A 17,959-nucleotide genomic window follows, 5' to 3' on the forward strand; every position below is an offset into this window, starting at 1 on the left:
CGCATGATAATTACGCATCATGTCAGGAAGCCGCTCGGGTATGTATCCAACAGCGCATAATCGGAAGAGTAAGCGGCGGTGCATGAACAAGCCGCGTCGTTTTTTTTTAGAGAACGGGCAACCCGGGAGCGAAAGCAGAGAACTAGAAACCGACGTGGAGGTCGAAAGCACAAGCAAAGGAAGGGGCCGTGGCAGACCACCCCGCCAGGTGAACAAGCCATCGCTGAACAGACAGTAATTAATTTATCAAAGCACCGACTAACAAAGGATGAGTTACAACCTGGAAAACTACTCGATGAAGCTCTTGTACATGGCTGGATAACGGAGGAATAGAAGGATGCACTTTATGTGGAACATTTGCATTGGCCTATAGTCAAAACCGACAGCAAACTGATGGCAATTAATCGCAAACGGATCCGGTTTGGATACAAAAGAAACAAGAACTTAAAGGAACTATTGTCCCCTGTGGATCTGGCCTACAAAGAGGTGGTGACATTGACCGCATTTTGCTACAAAGGGAAGCATTTTGGACATACGAATTGGACTGTGTGGCCCCTAGGGGCCTGAATAGCTCTTTGTCCCTGAACTGTTTTCTGTGAATTTTCCTGTGCAAATTTTGTATTTGGATTATGAGGTTATTGTGCATCTGATTCAATTATTGTGTTTTTTCTTTCGGATTCATTCAAGCTTCGGTATCATGACTTTCCTTGGGCCAGGTTGGAGCTGCAGAGTGCCATTGATTCCTATGGGAGACTTTCCTTGGGCCGGGTTGGAGCTGCAGAGTGCCATTGAGTCCTATGGGAGGCTTCCAAAATCATGCACAGAAGGAAAGGTTTTCCTAATCTCCCTGAAATGCCATCCCGCTGGCAAGAATGTAAATCGCTGGTGGGATCACATACGCGGCGCTGAAATCGATGAAGTTTCCTCTCAAGGCAACTTCCGCGATTTCCCGCCGGCGATTTACATTCAAGCCGGTGGGATGGCACATCGGTCTGCCACGGCCCTAAAGCAGTACGTATTAATCATGTATTAATGTAATATCAATTTTGTTCACGTTTTTATGTACACACTGATAACTGGCATAGTGTAAGATGCAAAGCAGCATATTATGAAAATATGGGATTGGTTGTTTCACTGAATCACTTTATTGATGTTTTATGGTTGTTTTAAATTATTTGGATCGTACGATGGCACTCAGTATGCACTTATTATAACTTATTATAACATTTTAATAATAATTTATTGCACGGATCACTTTGCAGCATGGATTGTTCACTTTACTGCAAGTCACTTTATGGTATGTTTTTACTGATGTCACTTCCCGCATGTGTCTTCACCCTTAAAATAGACAATGCTGATCATTTCCTGATAATTGTCTCTACAGGGTATTTTCTGGCATTTAGTAGCCCTGACAAGTAGCTGCTACAAAGTAGCTCTGTGTGTCCTTAACCTTACAGTACCAGAGTACCCCACAGAAAGCCATGCAGACACAGGGAGAACATAGACTTTCTGCAGATAGAACTGAACCTAGGACCCTAGCTCTGCAAGGCAGCCAAAGGATTTTGGGAAGCCATAGTACAGCCCATCCACTAAAATAATTACATTTAAATTTAAAAAAAAAAAATAAAAACAGGCTAGTTTGAGACCTCACCTTTTTTCATCCATGCTGACATTTATAAAGCCTGTTACATAAGTAGCTCATGTCCAAATATTAGAGGACCTTTAAGATGAGATGTAAGGAGGAAAATGGAAGGGGCATGCTGTATATAAGCAGTGAGTGCAACATGCTGAACCAATTGCTGTAAATAGCAATAAAATATAATTAACACATGAAATGTTGCAAGTAATGCTTAAGTCAATTTGATTATCTGTTTAGCCACTCAGAGTGATCAGGCTCCTGCACTCCAGCCCCATGATAGCGCACTACTATGTACATGGCTTGCTGATTACTGTATCTCTTCAGTTCAGTATCTGCAGGGCATTTCAATGTCCCTCTGACTACTTAAAACTGCTAAAGAGATTACAGCTCACACTAACTGGATTTTCACAGTTCCGTATCATTCACTTTGGATTCCACATGCACAGATTAGAAGGGTCCTGACACACAACAGTAGCCTTATAGATGCAAGATGCCCTTCTCAAAAAATGCACAGTCCTTTTGCCATTGTTTATTAAATGCAAAAGCTTACATGAGCAATACATGGTGCAACATCACAGGAATGTTTAACAGACAACTTTAGCACACTTGGGAATGGGTATTAAATGCAGCTGTATGGAAGCTTGAAAGGGACAAATCCAACCTCAAGTTGTTGTTTAACTACCAACTGGCACTTTCAATTCATTTTTATTACTACTATCATAAAAACGCATGTATAAAACCCCATCATATACTGCCGCACTGGTGGGTGTGCACATAAACATACAGGGGCTCATTTACAGAGGCGGGCCAAGTCGGACGGGCACCTTAGGCGATCCGACTGGCCACCTCATCCTCACCGCTTTCCCATCCCCAAACTCTGCCCCACCCCCCGCACATGCACAGGCGGGGAAACTTTAGAGGGGGGAGCGTGGCGCAGGGTTTGGCATACAGGTATCTGCCTAGCATTCTATCACTGTTGCGCCATAGACAGTTGCCTCTTTTGTCTACCCCTAGTTCTGGCCCTGCTCATTTATAACCAGTGGGCAAATTTGCATCTCGACAGTAACCCATAGCAACCAGTCAATGATGGTTTTTTTATCTACCTGCAGGTAGAACAATGAAAGCAAACATCTTTTGGTTATGATGGGTTACTGCCAGGACCAAATTTTGTGTTTATAAACCCCCCCCCACAGATAATATACAAAAATAACACCAATATATAAGTGCTAAAAAAGGCTCTGATCAAAAGGGCTTACAATCTAAAAGGCACAAAAGGAAACTAAAGAGTCAAAGTTTGGGTTTTGCTTAATTACAAATTTGCCTCAATTTTCTAGCAGTGTCTGGGGCCCACCATCTCTTATCCCACCCTGATACTTAACAAAAACAGGATGTTATTGCTAATGCTACATACTGAAAATGTTCAAACTAAACTGTGCACAACTATGAACTAGACAACAGACATGTTTATGTGTTACTGGACAAAATTACAAGACATAACAGTATCTGCAAAGTAGAAAGTATAACATTTTCTGATTTATCTATAAAAAGCAGAGAAAATATGTGTAAATATGGAACCAAAGTAAGTGCACACACACCTGGCCTCTCAAAGATAAGTAACCCGGTGCTATGAAAAGAGTATAGGGGGACAGCACCCACAATAAATAGCCATGCAAGCAACACTCCAGCTGGAGTGTTCCTTATATTTGTAATTATGGACCATAACATAGTGAAGGGGGAGACTAGTTATCAGTTACTTGTCTCTTCGGCAGCCGAGAATGGCAAAGGAATTATTTAAGTGACAGCCCCACAAGTACAATGTCTGAAATACAAAACGGCTCTCTAACAAGCAAGCAAATCTTCTACATTTTAAATTATCTTTCTTGCTATTATGTTTATAAATTATTAGTATTGCTTGTGGTTTTGAAGTCATAGCTTAAGGCCATAGAAAAATGGACCTAGAGTAAAGGCCTTTGAAAATGAGAAAAAAGAGCACTGGCGGCCTTTTAGTCTAAGAAATGCAAGTATCTGTGTATAATGTTTTTGGGACTAATATGTAACACTTCAAATTTTATCCAATACATTTATGGGTAGGCACAGCTTCTTCATGAATCATCTCTGACTTATCAAAAGCAATAGGCAGCGTGCACAGTCGAAGATATCAAAGTCCTCTTTACAGAACCCTTGTATATGTTGAATTATGAAACAAAACAAATGTCAGGCTCAACAGTCGCAATAAAGTTTTGAAAATTAAAAAACTTTGTTAAAAAATTTCTATAATGAATTGAGTTTTATACAAACTAAACTCCCTGCCTGAAAGCAAATGAGCCCACGACTGGGAGGAAGTTTTATACACAACTGTCCAAACACTGTTTGATTAGGAGTTAAGAAGCCCAAGCAATACTAAAATAACTGCCTGTAAATTATAAATACAATAATGAACCCAGTGCTGCAAACTATGAGGATATATCACATCAATGAGGAGCAGTGAGATCTTACATATACAGGATACAAATGTTTAAGGCCATTGATTAGATCCTTCATATTTGGCAGGGTATAATTTTTCTCTTCCCATAAATGTGATGTTCAGAAGATAGTAAACAGAATATTATTAAAAATGGTACTAAGGCTATTTTCTCTGAAAATGTCTTTTACTACTGAAATAAATGCATGCTATTTCTGTTTTTTTAGTATTCTTAAAGGACAAGGCAAGGCAAAATATATTTTTTTGCCTGATAAAAGAAACCAAAATTCTAAGCAGCTTTGCAGTATACATTTATTACAAATTTGTAATGGTTTTTGAGTTATTTGTATTTATAATTGCTATTAGAAGCAGTATTTGCCTGTGCTTTCTATTCTCTGCCCTGGTGGCTCAGACTGTTGAAACATTGTAACACAAGGCAGCCTGACAGACCTGTATTGCTGGAGAAGCAAGGCATTTGCAACATTGTTTAAAATGTAACAACCAGGAGTTCAGCAAATGCTTCTTTCAATAGCAATTACATTTACAAATAACGTTTAAAGGAGACATATTGGATAAATGGGAAAAACCCTACTTTTGTAGGCAATTATGAATAATATACGGTGCTGGTTTCACTTTGTGCTAAAAATTAATCCTCTTTGTAAAAATGGCCCCTTTATTGGAGCTCCCTATAGATCGTATCACTTCTCCCTCCAGTGTGAATGAAGAGTGGGCGTGTCCTAACGGTCCCTGCCAGAAGCAAAGTAGGAGGGGGAGAGCCAATCACAGCCCTGCACTCACACAAGCAAAGACAGGCTTCAGTTCCCTATCAGGTCAGCCTAGCTGCTGATTGGTTCCTATCGTACAGTGCAGTGTATGGAGGGTCGCCGGCTCCCCAACTCATCCAGAGAATTCAGCCAGCAGGAAGTGGAACAGATGGGCGGGAATAGTGGGGTTTTGCTGGAATTTCTCAATAAATCAGTCAGAAACACAACTTTTTAAGCACAATCTTCTATATCTAGAGGAGTATAATTCACTGGTACATTCTTAATTTTATAGGATATGTCTCCTTTAAAGCACTCCAAATTTTTAATTATTTCATATTGGAAAGTTGCTTAGAATTATGTTTTCTTTCATTATGCAAAAAATTATTTTTGGGGTTGACATGCCCTTTAAATGCACAAATGTCATCTTGCCTAGTAAAATCAATTGAAAAAAAAATGAAGTTTTGCTACTAAGGCATGCTCTAGTCCCGTGTAAGGTATTGTAGGGACAAAGGGTGAAAGTGGAAGTTCACCCCTTGATGAATGTGCCCCTAAAAATCCTATATGAGTGAAAAGAGCACAGCAGAATTTCACTCTAGTTTCAGTCTTTGAAAATTATGGCCATAAAGTGTTTGCCTTCACTCAGGTAAATCAACTTAACAAAATGACATATATTGTATATTACCCTTTTACATCTTTAACCTTGAGCCACCATTTTGTGTTGGGCTGTGTGCTCCCTCAGAGATCAGCTGACAGGAAATAACGCAGCTCTAACTACAACAGGAAGAAGTGTGGTAGTAAAAGACAGAACTTTGTTCAATAATTGGCTCATGGTTTATTTTAATGGAGCAGTGTATTTGTTGCAGGGCTGTGGAGTCGGTATATAAATTCTCCGACTCCTCAGTTTCTGATACTTCCGACTCCGACTCCACGACTCCTCTGTTTTTAATATGCTAATGTATTTTATACATTCATACAGTCAATGAAAAGCATGCTTCATGGTCACTCAACGTGTTCCTTTATGCACTGCGTGCATTGGGCTTTGTGCTTATAGCAGAGAAGTAATTAATTATGACTGTTTGTGAATTGGGACATTTAAACTTGCTTTATTTATTTTTTTTATTCCCATTTAAATTTAGTAGGAGTCGGAGTCGGTTCATTTTTTGCCGACTCCGACTCCAGGTACCCAAAATTGCCTCTGACTCCTCGACTCCGTTTTGTTGTTTTATGCAATATATTTTTAAAGAGACCTGTAATGTCCAGGGGTATATAGATACCATTTAAGTAATTACACTAGACTAGTAAAAGTCAACTGTAGACTTTTTCTTTTAACATAAAGTAATTTGAGTTATGTCTATTTACTTTTATTTTGATTTCTAAATATAGTTTCCTATATATATATATCCTGTTGCCAGTTTATTATGAATTGCCTGTTTATTATGTTTTCTTAATAACTAGTGTGGAACTAAGGGGCATATTTATTATAGCCCATAAGCCGACATCACCGGTGATGTTGCCCATAGAAACCAATCAGCAAGTAGGTTTTAACAGTCATTTACAAGTTAGAAAAAAAAAACAAATATCTGCAGCTGCTATGGGCAACATCACTGGTGATGTTGGCTTTCGCTCTATTATAAATATGCCCCTAAGTGTACCCAAACTTGTATTTATGCATACCAAGAAAGGACTGAATGACAAACTATGATAGTTTGGAAGCACTTACTAAATACTGTGTTAACTTTTAATCTTATAATGAATTCATTTACAGTTTACAGTTTAATACAGTTTCAGCTGGTCTGCATCTGCAACTATCTTTTCCAAAAAGGGGGTAATAGTGTAGTGGCAACACGAAGGTCGAATTGTCATCCTTTGGTGTCAAAGACCCAAGAACCCATCTGCATGAGATCTCTGAGAGAGAGAGAGAGAGAGAGTTGCTATTATGCAACATTTGTGTATTAAATATATCTCAGAGATCTACATCTAATGTGCATTCTAAAGAGATGAGGGGAGGATGAATGATGCGCAAGGTGTAGTGCCTTTGATTCTATGACATCAGATCATCTATCAAGCAGCAGTCGACAGATTAGGCAGCTTTAAGCTCTATTTTACTATTTAAACAGATGAGACAGCATTAGAGACAAATGCAGAGTAGTGGGTTTATTTTCACAGCATGACACCACCACCCCATCATCAGACAAAAACCGTGTATATTCTATCTATACGCAATATATTGCTTTGTTTGTGCTCCTGGTACAAGCAGTATGGGTACCAAATATACTTCCTTCTCCCAATCAAACATTTACCCTTCGCCTCTGGTGAAAGGCAACAAGATCTCTTTACAACGTCTCGTCTTTTTCAATAAATTTTGCATGAAAACATGTTACCCAAGCACAAAGTTGCCTGCTGTCGCATTGGAAGTATGATAAATGTTTAATGAAAACAACACCGCGCAGCTTGGTGTCAGACAACAGCTATCACACAGACCTGCTTTGATCTAAGCAGACACTTAAAAGGAGTTCTGAGAATGCTTTGCACCACAGAACTCCATAACCTATATGCAAATAGCAGAGAATTAGCATAAATGACTTCCTGCTGCATAAAGAGGATGCAAGGGGAAAAAAATATGACAAGCTCCAAATAAAAAGCAAGCGTCTGCTGTCAACCTCGAAAAGTCCACAATCCTTAGTTTGTTTGTGAAAATATGTCGCCACAAAGGAGTTACAGCAGCATTTCCTGTATGCGGATTCCCAGCTGCTACAGACATTATTTTATAACATGAACATCCACAAAAGTAAGTGCCTGAGACAGGAAGCTTCTCTTCATTGTCACTGTTACTGCACATTGTTGAAGGGTTTCTCACCCTGCATAAATATACCATATTGCTACACAAGCTTCATTCACGTGTACAACACATTTCCTGTAAGCAATGCTGAAGAAGGGATTTGTGTAAACGTTTGGGAAATGCACAGGACACTGATCCTGCCTTCAGGGCATCAAACAATGCCACATCTAGACAAGAGATTTCAAAACCATAGTCCTGAGATACAACAATCATCAATAGCCTAGTGACATCTTTAAGAACTGTCCATGCCAGAACACATGGGATTGGAAGCAGCGGCTCATTAATTCAAACTGGTGAAAATGATGTATAATACAACAGATAAACGTGGTGTCCAAGGGGTACTTCTTAATTGTTTGATGTGATAATTATCCATTCAGGTATAATATGTAGAGAAGATGCGGTATCCATACTCCTGATCATCATAACAAGGTGGTGGTGTGCTATGTATATAGAGAGTCATGTCTTACCTAGCCCTACCTATAGACAGGGTATACTTTACTCAATTAAATTAATCTTATTTAAAGTAAAAAAACAAACTGGGTGAGAAGCAAGTACATCATCACCCACTACCTTTATAAGAGTTTGCTTTTCAATTTCTATCATTCATATTTTCCTAGTAATTATACAGTTTTGGATGGGCTTCCCTATCTGGCTTCTTAAAGGAGAAGGAAAGGCTAATAAAGAGTTAATCTCAAGCTGCAGGCATACCTTCAGTTGTCTCAATAGTGCCCTTAAAGTCTACCCATATTTCGCCCGTTCAGATGATCAGAAGCCAAACAGGAAGAAAAAACGCTGAGCTTTGTAAAGAAAGTTCCCATAATGCCTCGTTTCTGCACAGACACCCAGACTAAGTGAACATGCTCAGTTAGTTAGACTATGGGTCAGCTTCCTGCTGATTGGCTCAGATCCACATTCCTAAGGGGGGGAGTGAGTTCTTAGCATTCTTGAGGGAGGGGGGAGCAGGAGAGAGCAGAGAGCTGTGTGTCTGTGGCACAGGAATTACAGACACAAGAAATCTTTTTTTCACAGAAGTCAGTGCAGCGTTTCTGTGAGTGCTTATGGCTGTATTTATATAGACCTTTCTGATAAAGCTTACTTAGTTTTTACCTTTCCTTCTCCTTTAACTATTTTGACTATTTGTCTAAAATCGATCTCCAAAAATAACTATTAATTTTTTTAAAAAGGTCCTAAAATATGAAAATGATTTATTGGTTGTACATGGGTCAAGAACATGTGAACCCTGTGTCTTTTCTCTACAAACGGTGTTAAATGACTACAAAATTTATAGTGAGGATGAAGGAATAGTCAGAGTTTTTTATTTTAGCATTATTATTACAGAAGCACACAGATACATGTAAAAACCTATCAATTTTTAAGTGCAGCTACACTGAAATCTCACTATCTAATTGCAATAGCTAGTAATAAGGATCTAATACATGCTACAGATAAGAAGATCTAGCTTGCAGTTTGGTTCTGCTTCTTGAGTATGTGCCATATATATATATTAGGACCTTTCTCAAGGATCATGGCATGACCTTGAGAAAGGTCCTAATGAGGACCGAAACGTTGGTTTTAACAATATACAGTGGTGTGAAAAACTATTTGATTTCTTATTCTTTTGCATGTTTGTCACACTTAAATGTTTCTGCTCATCAAAAACCGTTAACTATTAGTCAAAGATAACATAATTGAACACAAAATGCAGTTTTTAAATGAAGGTTTACGTTATTAAGGGAGAAAAAAAACTCCAAATCTACATGGCCCTGTGTGAAAAAGTGATTGCCCCCCTTGTTAAAAAATAACTTAACTGTGGTTTATCAATTTCAATTTTCAATTTCAATATCAATTTCTGTAGTCACCCCCAGGCCTGATTACTGCCACACCTGTTTCAATCAAGATATCACTTAAATAGGAGCTACCTGACACAGAGAAGTAGACCAAAAGCACCTCAAAAGCTAGACATCATGCCAAGATCCAAAGAAATTCAGGAACAAATGAGAACAAAAGTAATTGAGATCTATCAGTCTGGTAAAGGTTATAAAGCCATTTCTAAAGCTTTGGGACTCCAGCGAACCACAGTGAGAGCCATTATCCACAAATGGCAAAAACATGGAACAGTGGTGAACCTTCCCAGGAGTGGCCGGCCGACCAAAATTACCCCAAGAGCGCAGAGACAACTCATCCGAGAGGCCACAAAAGACCCCAGGACAACATCTAAAGAACTGCAGGCCTCACTTGCCTCAATTAAGGTCAGTGTTCATGACTCCACCATAAGAAAGAGACTGGGCAAAAACGGCCTGCATGGCAGATTTCCAAGGCCCAAACCACTTTTAAGCAAAAAGAACATTAAGGCTCGTCTCAATTTTGCTAAAAAACATCTCAATGATTGCCAAGACTTTTGGGGAAATACCTTGTGGACCGACGAGACAAAAGTTGCACTTTTTGGAAGGTGCGTGTCCCGTTACATCTGGCGTAAAAGTAACACAGCATTTCAGAAAAAGAACATCATACCAACAGTAAAATATGGTGGTGGTAGTGTGATGGTCTGGGGTTGTTTTGCTGCTTCAGGACCTGGAAGGCTTGCTGTGATAGATGGAACCATGAATTCTACTGTCTACCAAAAAATCCTGAAGGAGAATGTCCGGCCATCTGTTCGTCAACTCAAGCTGAAGCGATCTTGGGTGCTGCAGCAGGACAATGACCAAAAACACACCAGCAAATCCACCTCTGAATGGCTGAAGAAAAACAAAATGAAGACTTTGGAGTGGCCTAGTCAAAGTCCTGACCTCAATCCTATTGAGATGTTGTGGCATGACCTTAAAAAGGCGGTTCATGCTAGAAAACCCTCAAATAAAGCTGAATTACAACAATTCTGCAAAGATGAGTAGGCCAAAATTCCTCCAGAGCGCTGTAAAAGACCCGTTGCAAGTTATCGCAAACGCTTGATTGCAGTTATTGCTGCTAAGGGTGGCCCAACCAGTTATTAGGTTCAGGGGGCAATTACTTTTTCACACAGGGCCATGTAGGTTTGGATTTTTTTCTCCCTAAATAATAAAAACCCTCATTTAAAAACTGCATTTTGTGTTTACTTGTGTTATCTTTGACTAATAGTTAAATGTGTTTGATGATCAGAAACATTTTGTGTGACAAACATGCAAAAGAATAAGAAATCAGGAAGGGGGCAAATAGTTTTTCACACCACTGTATCTACAATAAAAAAAATTTTGATAAAACATTGAAGGGTGTGCTGGCCACAGATGATTATTTTCTATATATACATAATTTTGGCTAGCACCCCGCAGAACATTGAGCCTTGGAGTGCGTACACCATTTGGATTGATATATATATATATGTATATATATATATATACATAGTGGAAACAAATGCCACACTCACGGGACTTAATGAAAAATAAAGAATACTTTTATTGTGAAAAAAACGTCAATCTAACGTTTCGGCCGTATCCACAGCCTTTATCAAAGTGAACATTGAAGTTTCAAACCCAATCTTAAACCCTAGTTGGCGCCAAAATGTAGCTGATGACGTCACACCATACTTAACCCATCACCACCCACCAACACTATTAACACAAACAAGGTGTAAAATAGAAATATAAATAAATTACACATAATGCAGCAACCAATGTGAACATTAGTGGTTAGTGTGTAAAATAAGGTAAAACGAAGAGAAAAACAAGACAGAAAAAATTCGGAGAGAAGCGCTGAAGAGAACACTATCGCTGAACTGCACCTCACACACAACGTGTAGAATATGTTTAAGGAAAAAAGGAATCCAGATATTGGTACTAGGGCCAGAATGCACTATATTAGAATGTGTATTGAGTTACTTTACCCATTATAGATCATTCGGTATAGTTAACCCGACTCCGTAGGACCACGCAAGTATAAGAGCGGGTTGTCATGGTAACTTGGCTTTTGAACCCGCGTGCCTCAAGAATGTAGCGCTTGAATCTTTCAAAGCACAAGGGACCATAGAGAGTATATGTGCCTCACGATCTTACCACCTCAGTGCTGGCGGCTCGGCATAGTGATCGTGGTCCTATGCAGGGATCGCCGAACTGTACGGGAGCGGTCTCAGATCGGGGGCCCAGTGACGTCACCATTCAGCACGGTGACTCACGCGGATCCCTTTAGTGTAAACCAGCATCTCCCACAATTGGCAGGCGCCTCTGTAGAGCCTAATAGGCTATTGTTAGGGGTCACATTCATGGAGACACTTGCTGTTATTATTGGGAGGGCTGGGGTGCTAATTAATAAGAAGTACAAAATAAAAAATAAAAAGTAAAAATAAAAAATAAATAAACAGAAAGAATGAAAAAGAATAAAAAGAAAAGAAAACATCCTACTATTGTGTGGAGTGGTGCCTACAGTGGTGGTTTGTTTTGCTGAACAGAGCACAAGGAAACAGCGCAAAGAAATAGAAATAGTAGGAAGGTACAGGTATCGGACCCCTTATCCGGAAACCCATTATCCAGAAAGCTCCAAATTACGGAATGCCCGTCTCCCATAGACTCCATTTTAATCAAATTATTCAGAATTTTAAAACTGATTTCCTTTTTCTATGTAGAAATAAAACAGAACCTTGTAATTGATTCCAACTAAGATATAATTAATCCTTATTGGATGCAAAGCAATCCTATTGGGTTTAATTAATGTTTTATTGATTTTTTAGTAGACTTAAGGTATTGAGATCCAAATTACGGAAAGACCCCTTATCCGGAATACCCTTGGTCCCGAGCATTCTGGATAATGGGTCCTATACCTGTAGTAGACAATAGCGAAACAGTATCAAGCATTACATACACTATGTAAATGTAACTTATCATTGCACTGTGGGTAACTTGCTACTTGTAACAAATTTAAGTTAATAATATGGTACACATAGAAACAAAGAATTGTATCAAAATTGAAGAGGAACTGTGATTGAGCTATATCCAATACCACAAATAGGAGTGTAGCTCTTCTTTTGTATATAAACTAACAAGGTTAAGAAATCAGTTATGTACTTCAGTCACTGTCGTGATCATTCATCAATGATATATATATATATATAGAAAAAGGCTGAGGCACACACTTATAGGGATAACAACCTGGGTGCAAATCAGATAAACAATGTAAATATAAAGTTCCCGGGTGAGGACCGAAACGTCGATCTAAAAAACTAAGTATCTTTTTTTTTTATAAAATTTTCCTGGTGTGCATCAGCATTTTGTACATATATATATATGGCACATACTCAAGAAGCAGAACCAAACAGCAAGCTAGATCTTCTTATCTGTAGCATGTATTAGATCCTTATTACCCAGACCCCCCCTAAAGTAAAGCAGAATCTCTTATTTCTGATCCAGGACCCCCAATAATCATATGTGCCCTTCTTTGAATATGAACAGATCACTACCTGAAATGTTGCCACAGTCATTATGTTTAAAGGGCCCTTTGGCTTCTCACAATCTGTCAGCATGCATACACACCTATACCAGAGTAGGGAATCTGTCATAAATTTTTCTAAGACTTTACCTACCTGATTTTGGCTTTCTAAAGTCATTAGGCAATACAAGTGACAGATATTCTTTTCCAAGTGAAGAGTAATTATAACATAATTTGATATAGCAGTGGGACATACAGTTGCCTATAAAATAATTTTGCAATCTGCAGAAAGACCAAGTTGAAAAGATATAGGACTTTACTATCAAGAAAAGCTTGGTGACTGGTTTGGGCATGGCATTACGGTATTTTTTAGATACTCTACAAAGGATACTGTATAAAAATCATGAAACTTTAAACTGAATTTAATGTATCACAGCAGCCACATACAATTCAGTAGACATAATTATTACTAGACATACTTATGAATGATGGCATGAAGTTGTCATATAACAATAAATTGTGATTTACGTCACCACTTTTACTCCTTTTACAATAACATATTTTATCAACAGGATATTACAAATATAGTGAGAGATTGCCAAGGAACTCAAAAGCCGGTGTTCTAACTTATTTTAACAGTCTTGCTAAGAAATAAATGGAAATAAGTGTAACAGTGATGTTTAATGTATATGCACACCTAAATAAACTTAATTTTAACAGAAAGGGCATTTATGCCAGTAATAAAAATATTAATTCTCTCAAATATGCAATAAAGTGTTTACAAATAATTAAAAGTTTACCAAAATATCAGGGCAGCTCCACATAACTTACTTTGCAAGAGCGGCCAAGAATTATAGTGTGCACTTCTGTAGACGGATACTGATAATGCAATAAAAATCCATCACCAACAAAATTCTTCTGGTTTAAAATAACTCTCAGAGGTGCACACAGAACTCCAATGAATTTATATTAAATTTATATTAAATGTCTCCCCCTTTAATATCCAGAGCTATCAAGAGTAAGAGTTTTGTGGCAATAGTTCTTCCTAAAACGGAGGAGGTCTCACATCTGTTTGATGAAATTACTTTATTTCATACCCATGTTCAGAGATGGCCTTCACCAATCATATAAAATGGCAAAGATCTCTGTGTTAAAAATGAGTAACATCAATATTACTATGATACCACTTACCCACTCTGGTTTAAATCAAATCTCCTTCACTCAGAATGACTGGAACATCACACTGTTTTTACACAGGGACAGTTATGATAAAATATTTTTAGCACCATCCGAGTTTTCAGATGGTTCTCAGTTAAGAAGATTTTTCTCGTGCTACCTACGACAAATACTTAACCTTTGCAAAAAGATGCTCAGTTAAGGTGGCATTTATGGTGATGCAGAATGTTTTGTATTTATGACATTCCCTCTACAGGTATGGGACCTGTTATCCAGAATGCTCGGGACCTGGGGTTTTCTGGACAAGGAATCTTTCTGTAATTTGGATCCCCATACCTTAAGTCTACAAAAAAAATTATTTAAACGTTAAATAAACCCAATAGGATTGTTTGCCTCCAATAAGGATTAATTATATCTTTGTTGGGATCAAGCACAAGGTACTGTTTTATTATTACAGAGAAATGGGAAATAATTTTTAAAAATGTAATTTGGAGCTTTCTGAATAACAGGTTTCCAGAAAAGGGATACCATACCTGTATTGATACAGTATTATTTTGCTACGTATATATTTAGCAATCAATTTCAGGGTATAAGTTCCTGAGAATTAATGCTTGCTTTTGGAATTATTAAGGGCCACTTGTGTGTCTTCTTAAAGGAATAGTGTCATGGAAAAGAGTGTCATGTGACTTGTGCTCTGAGAAACTTCAGTAACTCTTTCCCCCCCAGCAGCGATCAGCAGAACAATGGGAACGTATCCACTGTAAGTGGAAACAGTCTACATGTATGTATGTATGTATAACTTTATTTATAAAGCGCCACAAGGGTACGCAGCGCTGTACAATCTTACAGAATACAAAATTACACACAGGGAGGACAAGTGATATAATAAATAAATACAATAAATATATATATAAGTGCCATGTGGTATGAGACACAGTAGGAAGGAGGTCCCTGCCCCGTAGAGCTTACAATCTTACATCCCACCCCTTCTAAACATATTGCTCATGAATGCAGGCAGGGATATATACAGAGGGAGATGCCACTTGCAAATTCAAGGCACAAAGTCCAAAAAACATTATACTTTGCATCCTGCCCCATTTTTCTAAATCAGCCCTATATCATCTCTTTTCTTTACAGAGATTTTTTTTACTCAGCAAGACAAGTACCAAAATATTTTTGTTCTCTTAATTCAACATTAATTAATAGAAAGTATATATAAAGCACAGCAGCAAGCATATTAAACAATATTTTTAAAAAAATGAATTCCGTTATTATTGTGAACTTTTTTCTATTTGCAAGAGTCAATCATTGTTTACACAATGCACAAGGCATATTCAGTAATCCAGTATTTTAACAGTAAACTCATTTTTACTGGGATTAAACTAATCAATTTAAATATGAATTTAATGAAAGAAAGGAAGAAAATTGTGTCTCAGAATTTGAATCTGCTGTTGAAAAAAAAGAGAAAATAACTGCCTGATTTACTCTTCTGTCATACTACAGATATCCTACATTAGTCTCTACACACCATTTAAAAATTTCTAATAACCTATTTGTTCACTATAATCCCATATAATTTTTAGTACTTTAAACGTGTCATATGGAGAAACCATCGTTTCCAGAAATAATAACTCCCAGATGAATATAAATAAAGATTCTGATTATAGCAGGAGGAAAAATCCAGAGAAAGCAAACGACAAATGCTTAGGGGTTAAGGAGGTAGTTTAAGCAAAAAATATCTTTAAGGTCCCTAAACTTTAATAACAAGATTTTATGGGGGACATCACCTAAAGTTACACCATTGAACAAATATTCATACCTTACAAAAAACAATGCTGTTTTCTAAATGACACTACCTTTCTTGTCCAATATTTTTCTTGCCAGGAGCCAAACTTAAAATTTGGCAGAGATGATTATTAAAAAGAAAAAATATGTCATACAAAGATCTATGTTTTCTCTGATGCATTATAAAAAAAAACTTTGAATTGCAGAGTCATGTTTTGCAACAACCCACCTATGTCTGTGGAGAATTTGCGCTTAAAATGTAGGGCACATTTATAAGCTTATATATTTCCACAGTTTATGTAGACAATGTAACCCCTACTGAGGGGTTCTGTGATCACAGAAAAGGTAATGGAACTCCAATGTGATTTCTAATTCTTTTAAATTTTAGTGAAGGGAATTATATAATCTACAGACTGTATTAGTTTCTGGCAGCTTTGCTATGAGCACTAACATAGATGCTCTTTCAGGGGAGCTAGCTGGATGTCTGGAGGGGAGGGGATTAGATGAAAATTGAATGTAATGAAACTTGTGAGGTATCTGGAAAGGGATACTACTGTGTAACCTTATATCATAATTTAACACCTGCAGATTATAAAGTTATGATAATGCACCCCATGTTGTAAAAAATTAGGATCTTTAAAAAGTCACCTTAGAGATTTATGACCTGTAAGAACCCAGCCTTTGGCCTTGGGCCTTTAGATAGTCATGGAACTACTCAGTGACCTAATATCCTTGTAGCACTGTAAAATGATTGACTTTATATTTGTTTTACCAACTATTGCCTATTGTAAGTTGTCACTATATGGAAGACTACATTTTATTGAACCTCCACAGGTTGCAAGCCACACTTACCTAGGTTTGGAACTAGACTCCTTTACTTTTCCTCTCTCCTTCTCCCTCATTTTTGACTTATCTTTGCCTTTCCCTCGTTCCCTGTCATACGATTTACTGCGAGATCTTCTTCTGCTAGATCGATCACTGCTTCTGCTGCGGGTGCGTTGGCGGTGCCTTGATTTTGACCTGTTTTGTATAATAACAAAGAAAAGTTTTGTTAAAATGCTTAAAACAGTGGTTCTCAACCTTCCTAATGCCGCAACCCTTTAATACAGTTCCTCATGTTGTGGTGACCCCAACCATAAAACTATTCCTAAGACCATCGTTAATATGTGTTTTCCGATGGTCTTAGGCGACCCCTGTGAAAGGGGTCCCGACCCACAGGTTGAAAACAGCTGGCTTAGAAGTAAGGAGCTGCACCTTTAAATTAGAAAGTCCTACTATGTCTTAAATTTGCTTAATTGGTTTATAAAATGATGACTAAAATGCTACTCAATGCATTTCATAATACACTTTTGCTTGTGTTGCTGTATGCCTTGTGAAATTTATAGAGCAGTACCAAAAACTAGCAATGTCTATTCAGTAGGATAAAAGCATGCATTAAAGATACACCATTAAATATTAGCCTGTGGTTACTTAATGATTAACCTTACAACAACTATTTTGCTTCAAGCTATAGGTTGTTCAAGCAAGCATTATACCCTTTTCCTCAATACCCTATACCCACTTATATTCAGACAACATATGTTCTTATGTCAGTACTACTTTCCACTTCCTACACTCCATATACAGGTCCATATTTATTGGCATAAAGCAGAAATGTTGTATTAAGGAAACCTTATAAAAATCCTGCTGAAACAGTGATCTTCAGTGGCAAAATTATCACAGGAGATTTTTCCAAGGACTCCTTTAGAAAGCAGAAACCATTCAACCCTTGTTGTCTTCTTTAAATGAGCAGTTCAGTATAAAAATGAAGATGGGTAAAACAGATAGACTGCACAAAATGTTTTCAGTATAGTTAGTTAGGCAAAAATGCCATCTATAAAGGCTGGAGTGAACGGATGTCTAACATA

The 17,959-nt window shown here is 37.8% G+C and overlaps 1 protein-coding gene across 2 annotated transcripts in view; it reads right to left on the reverse strand.

Annotated features, from left to right (window-relative positions):
* The window catches only part of rsrc1 (arginine/serine-rich coiled-coil 1), a 143,484-nt gene that overhangs the window by 101,179 nt on the left and 24,346 nt on the right, over window positions 1–17,959 (reverse strand). For both annotated transcript variants that reach the window (XM_012962980.3, NM_001016318.3), the window contains one exon: window positions 16,905–17,072. In XM_012962980.3, coding sequence (XP_012818434.1) covers window positions 16,905–17,072 — 168 coding nt within the window. The remainder of the gene's footprint in view (window positions 1–16,904; window positions 17,073–17,959) is intronic.

The sequence above is a fragment of the Xenopus tropicalis genome, chromosome 5 (assembly GCF_000004195.4).
Source record: "Xenopus tropicalis strain Nigerian chromosome 5, UCB_Xtro_10.0, whole genome shotgun sequence".
NCBI lineage: Eukaryota > Metazoa > Chordata > Amphibia > Anura > Pipidae > Xenopus > Xenopus tropicalis.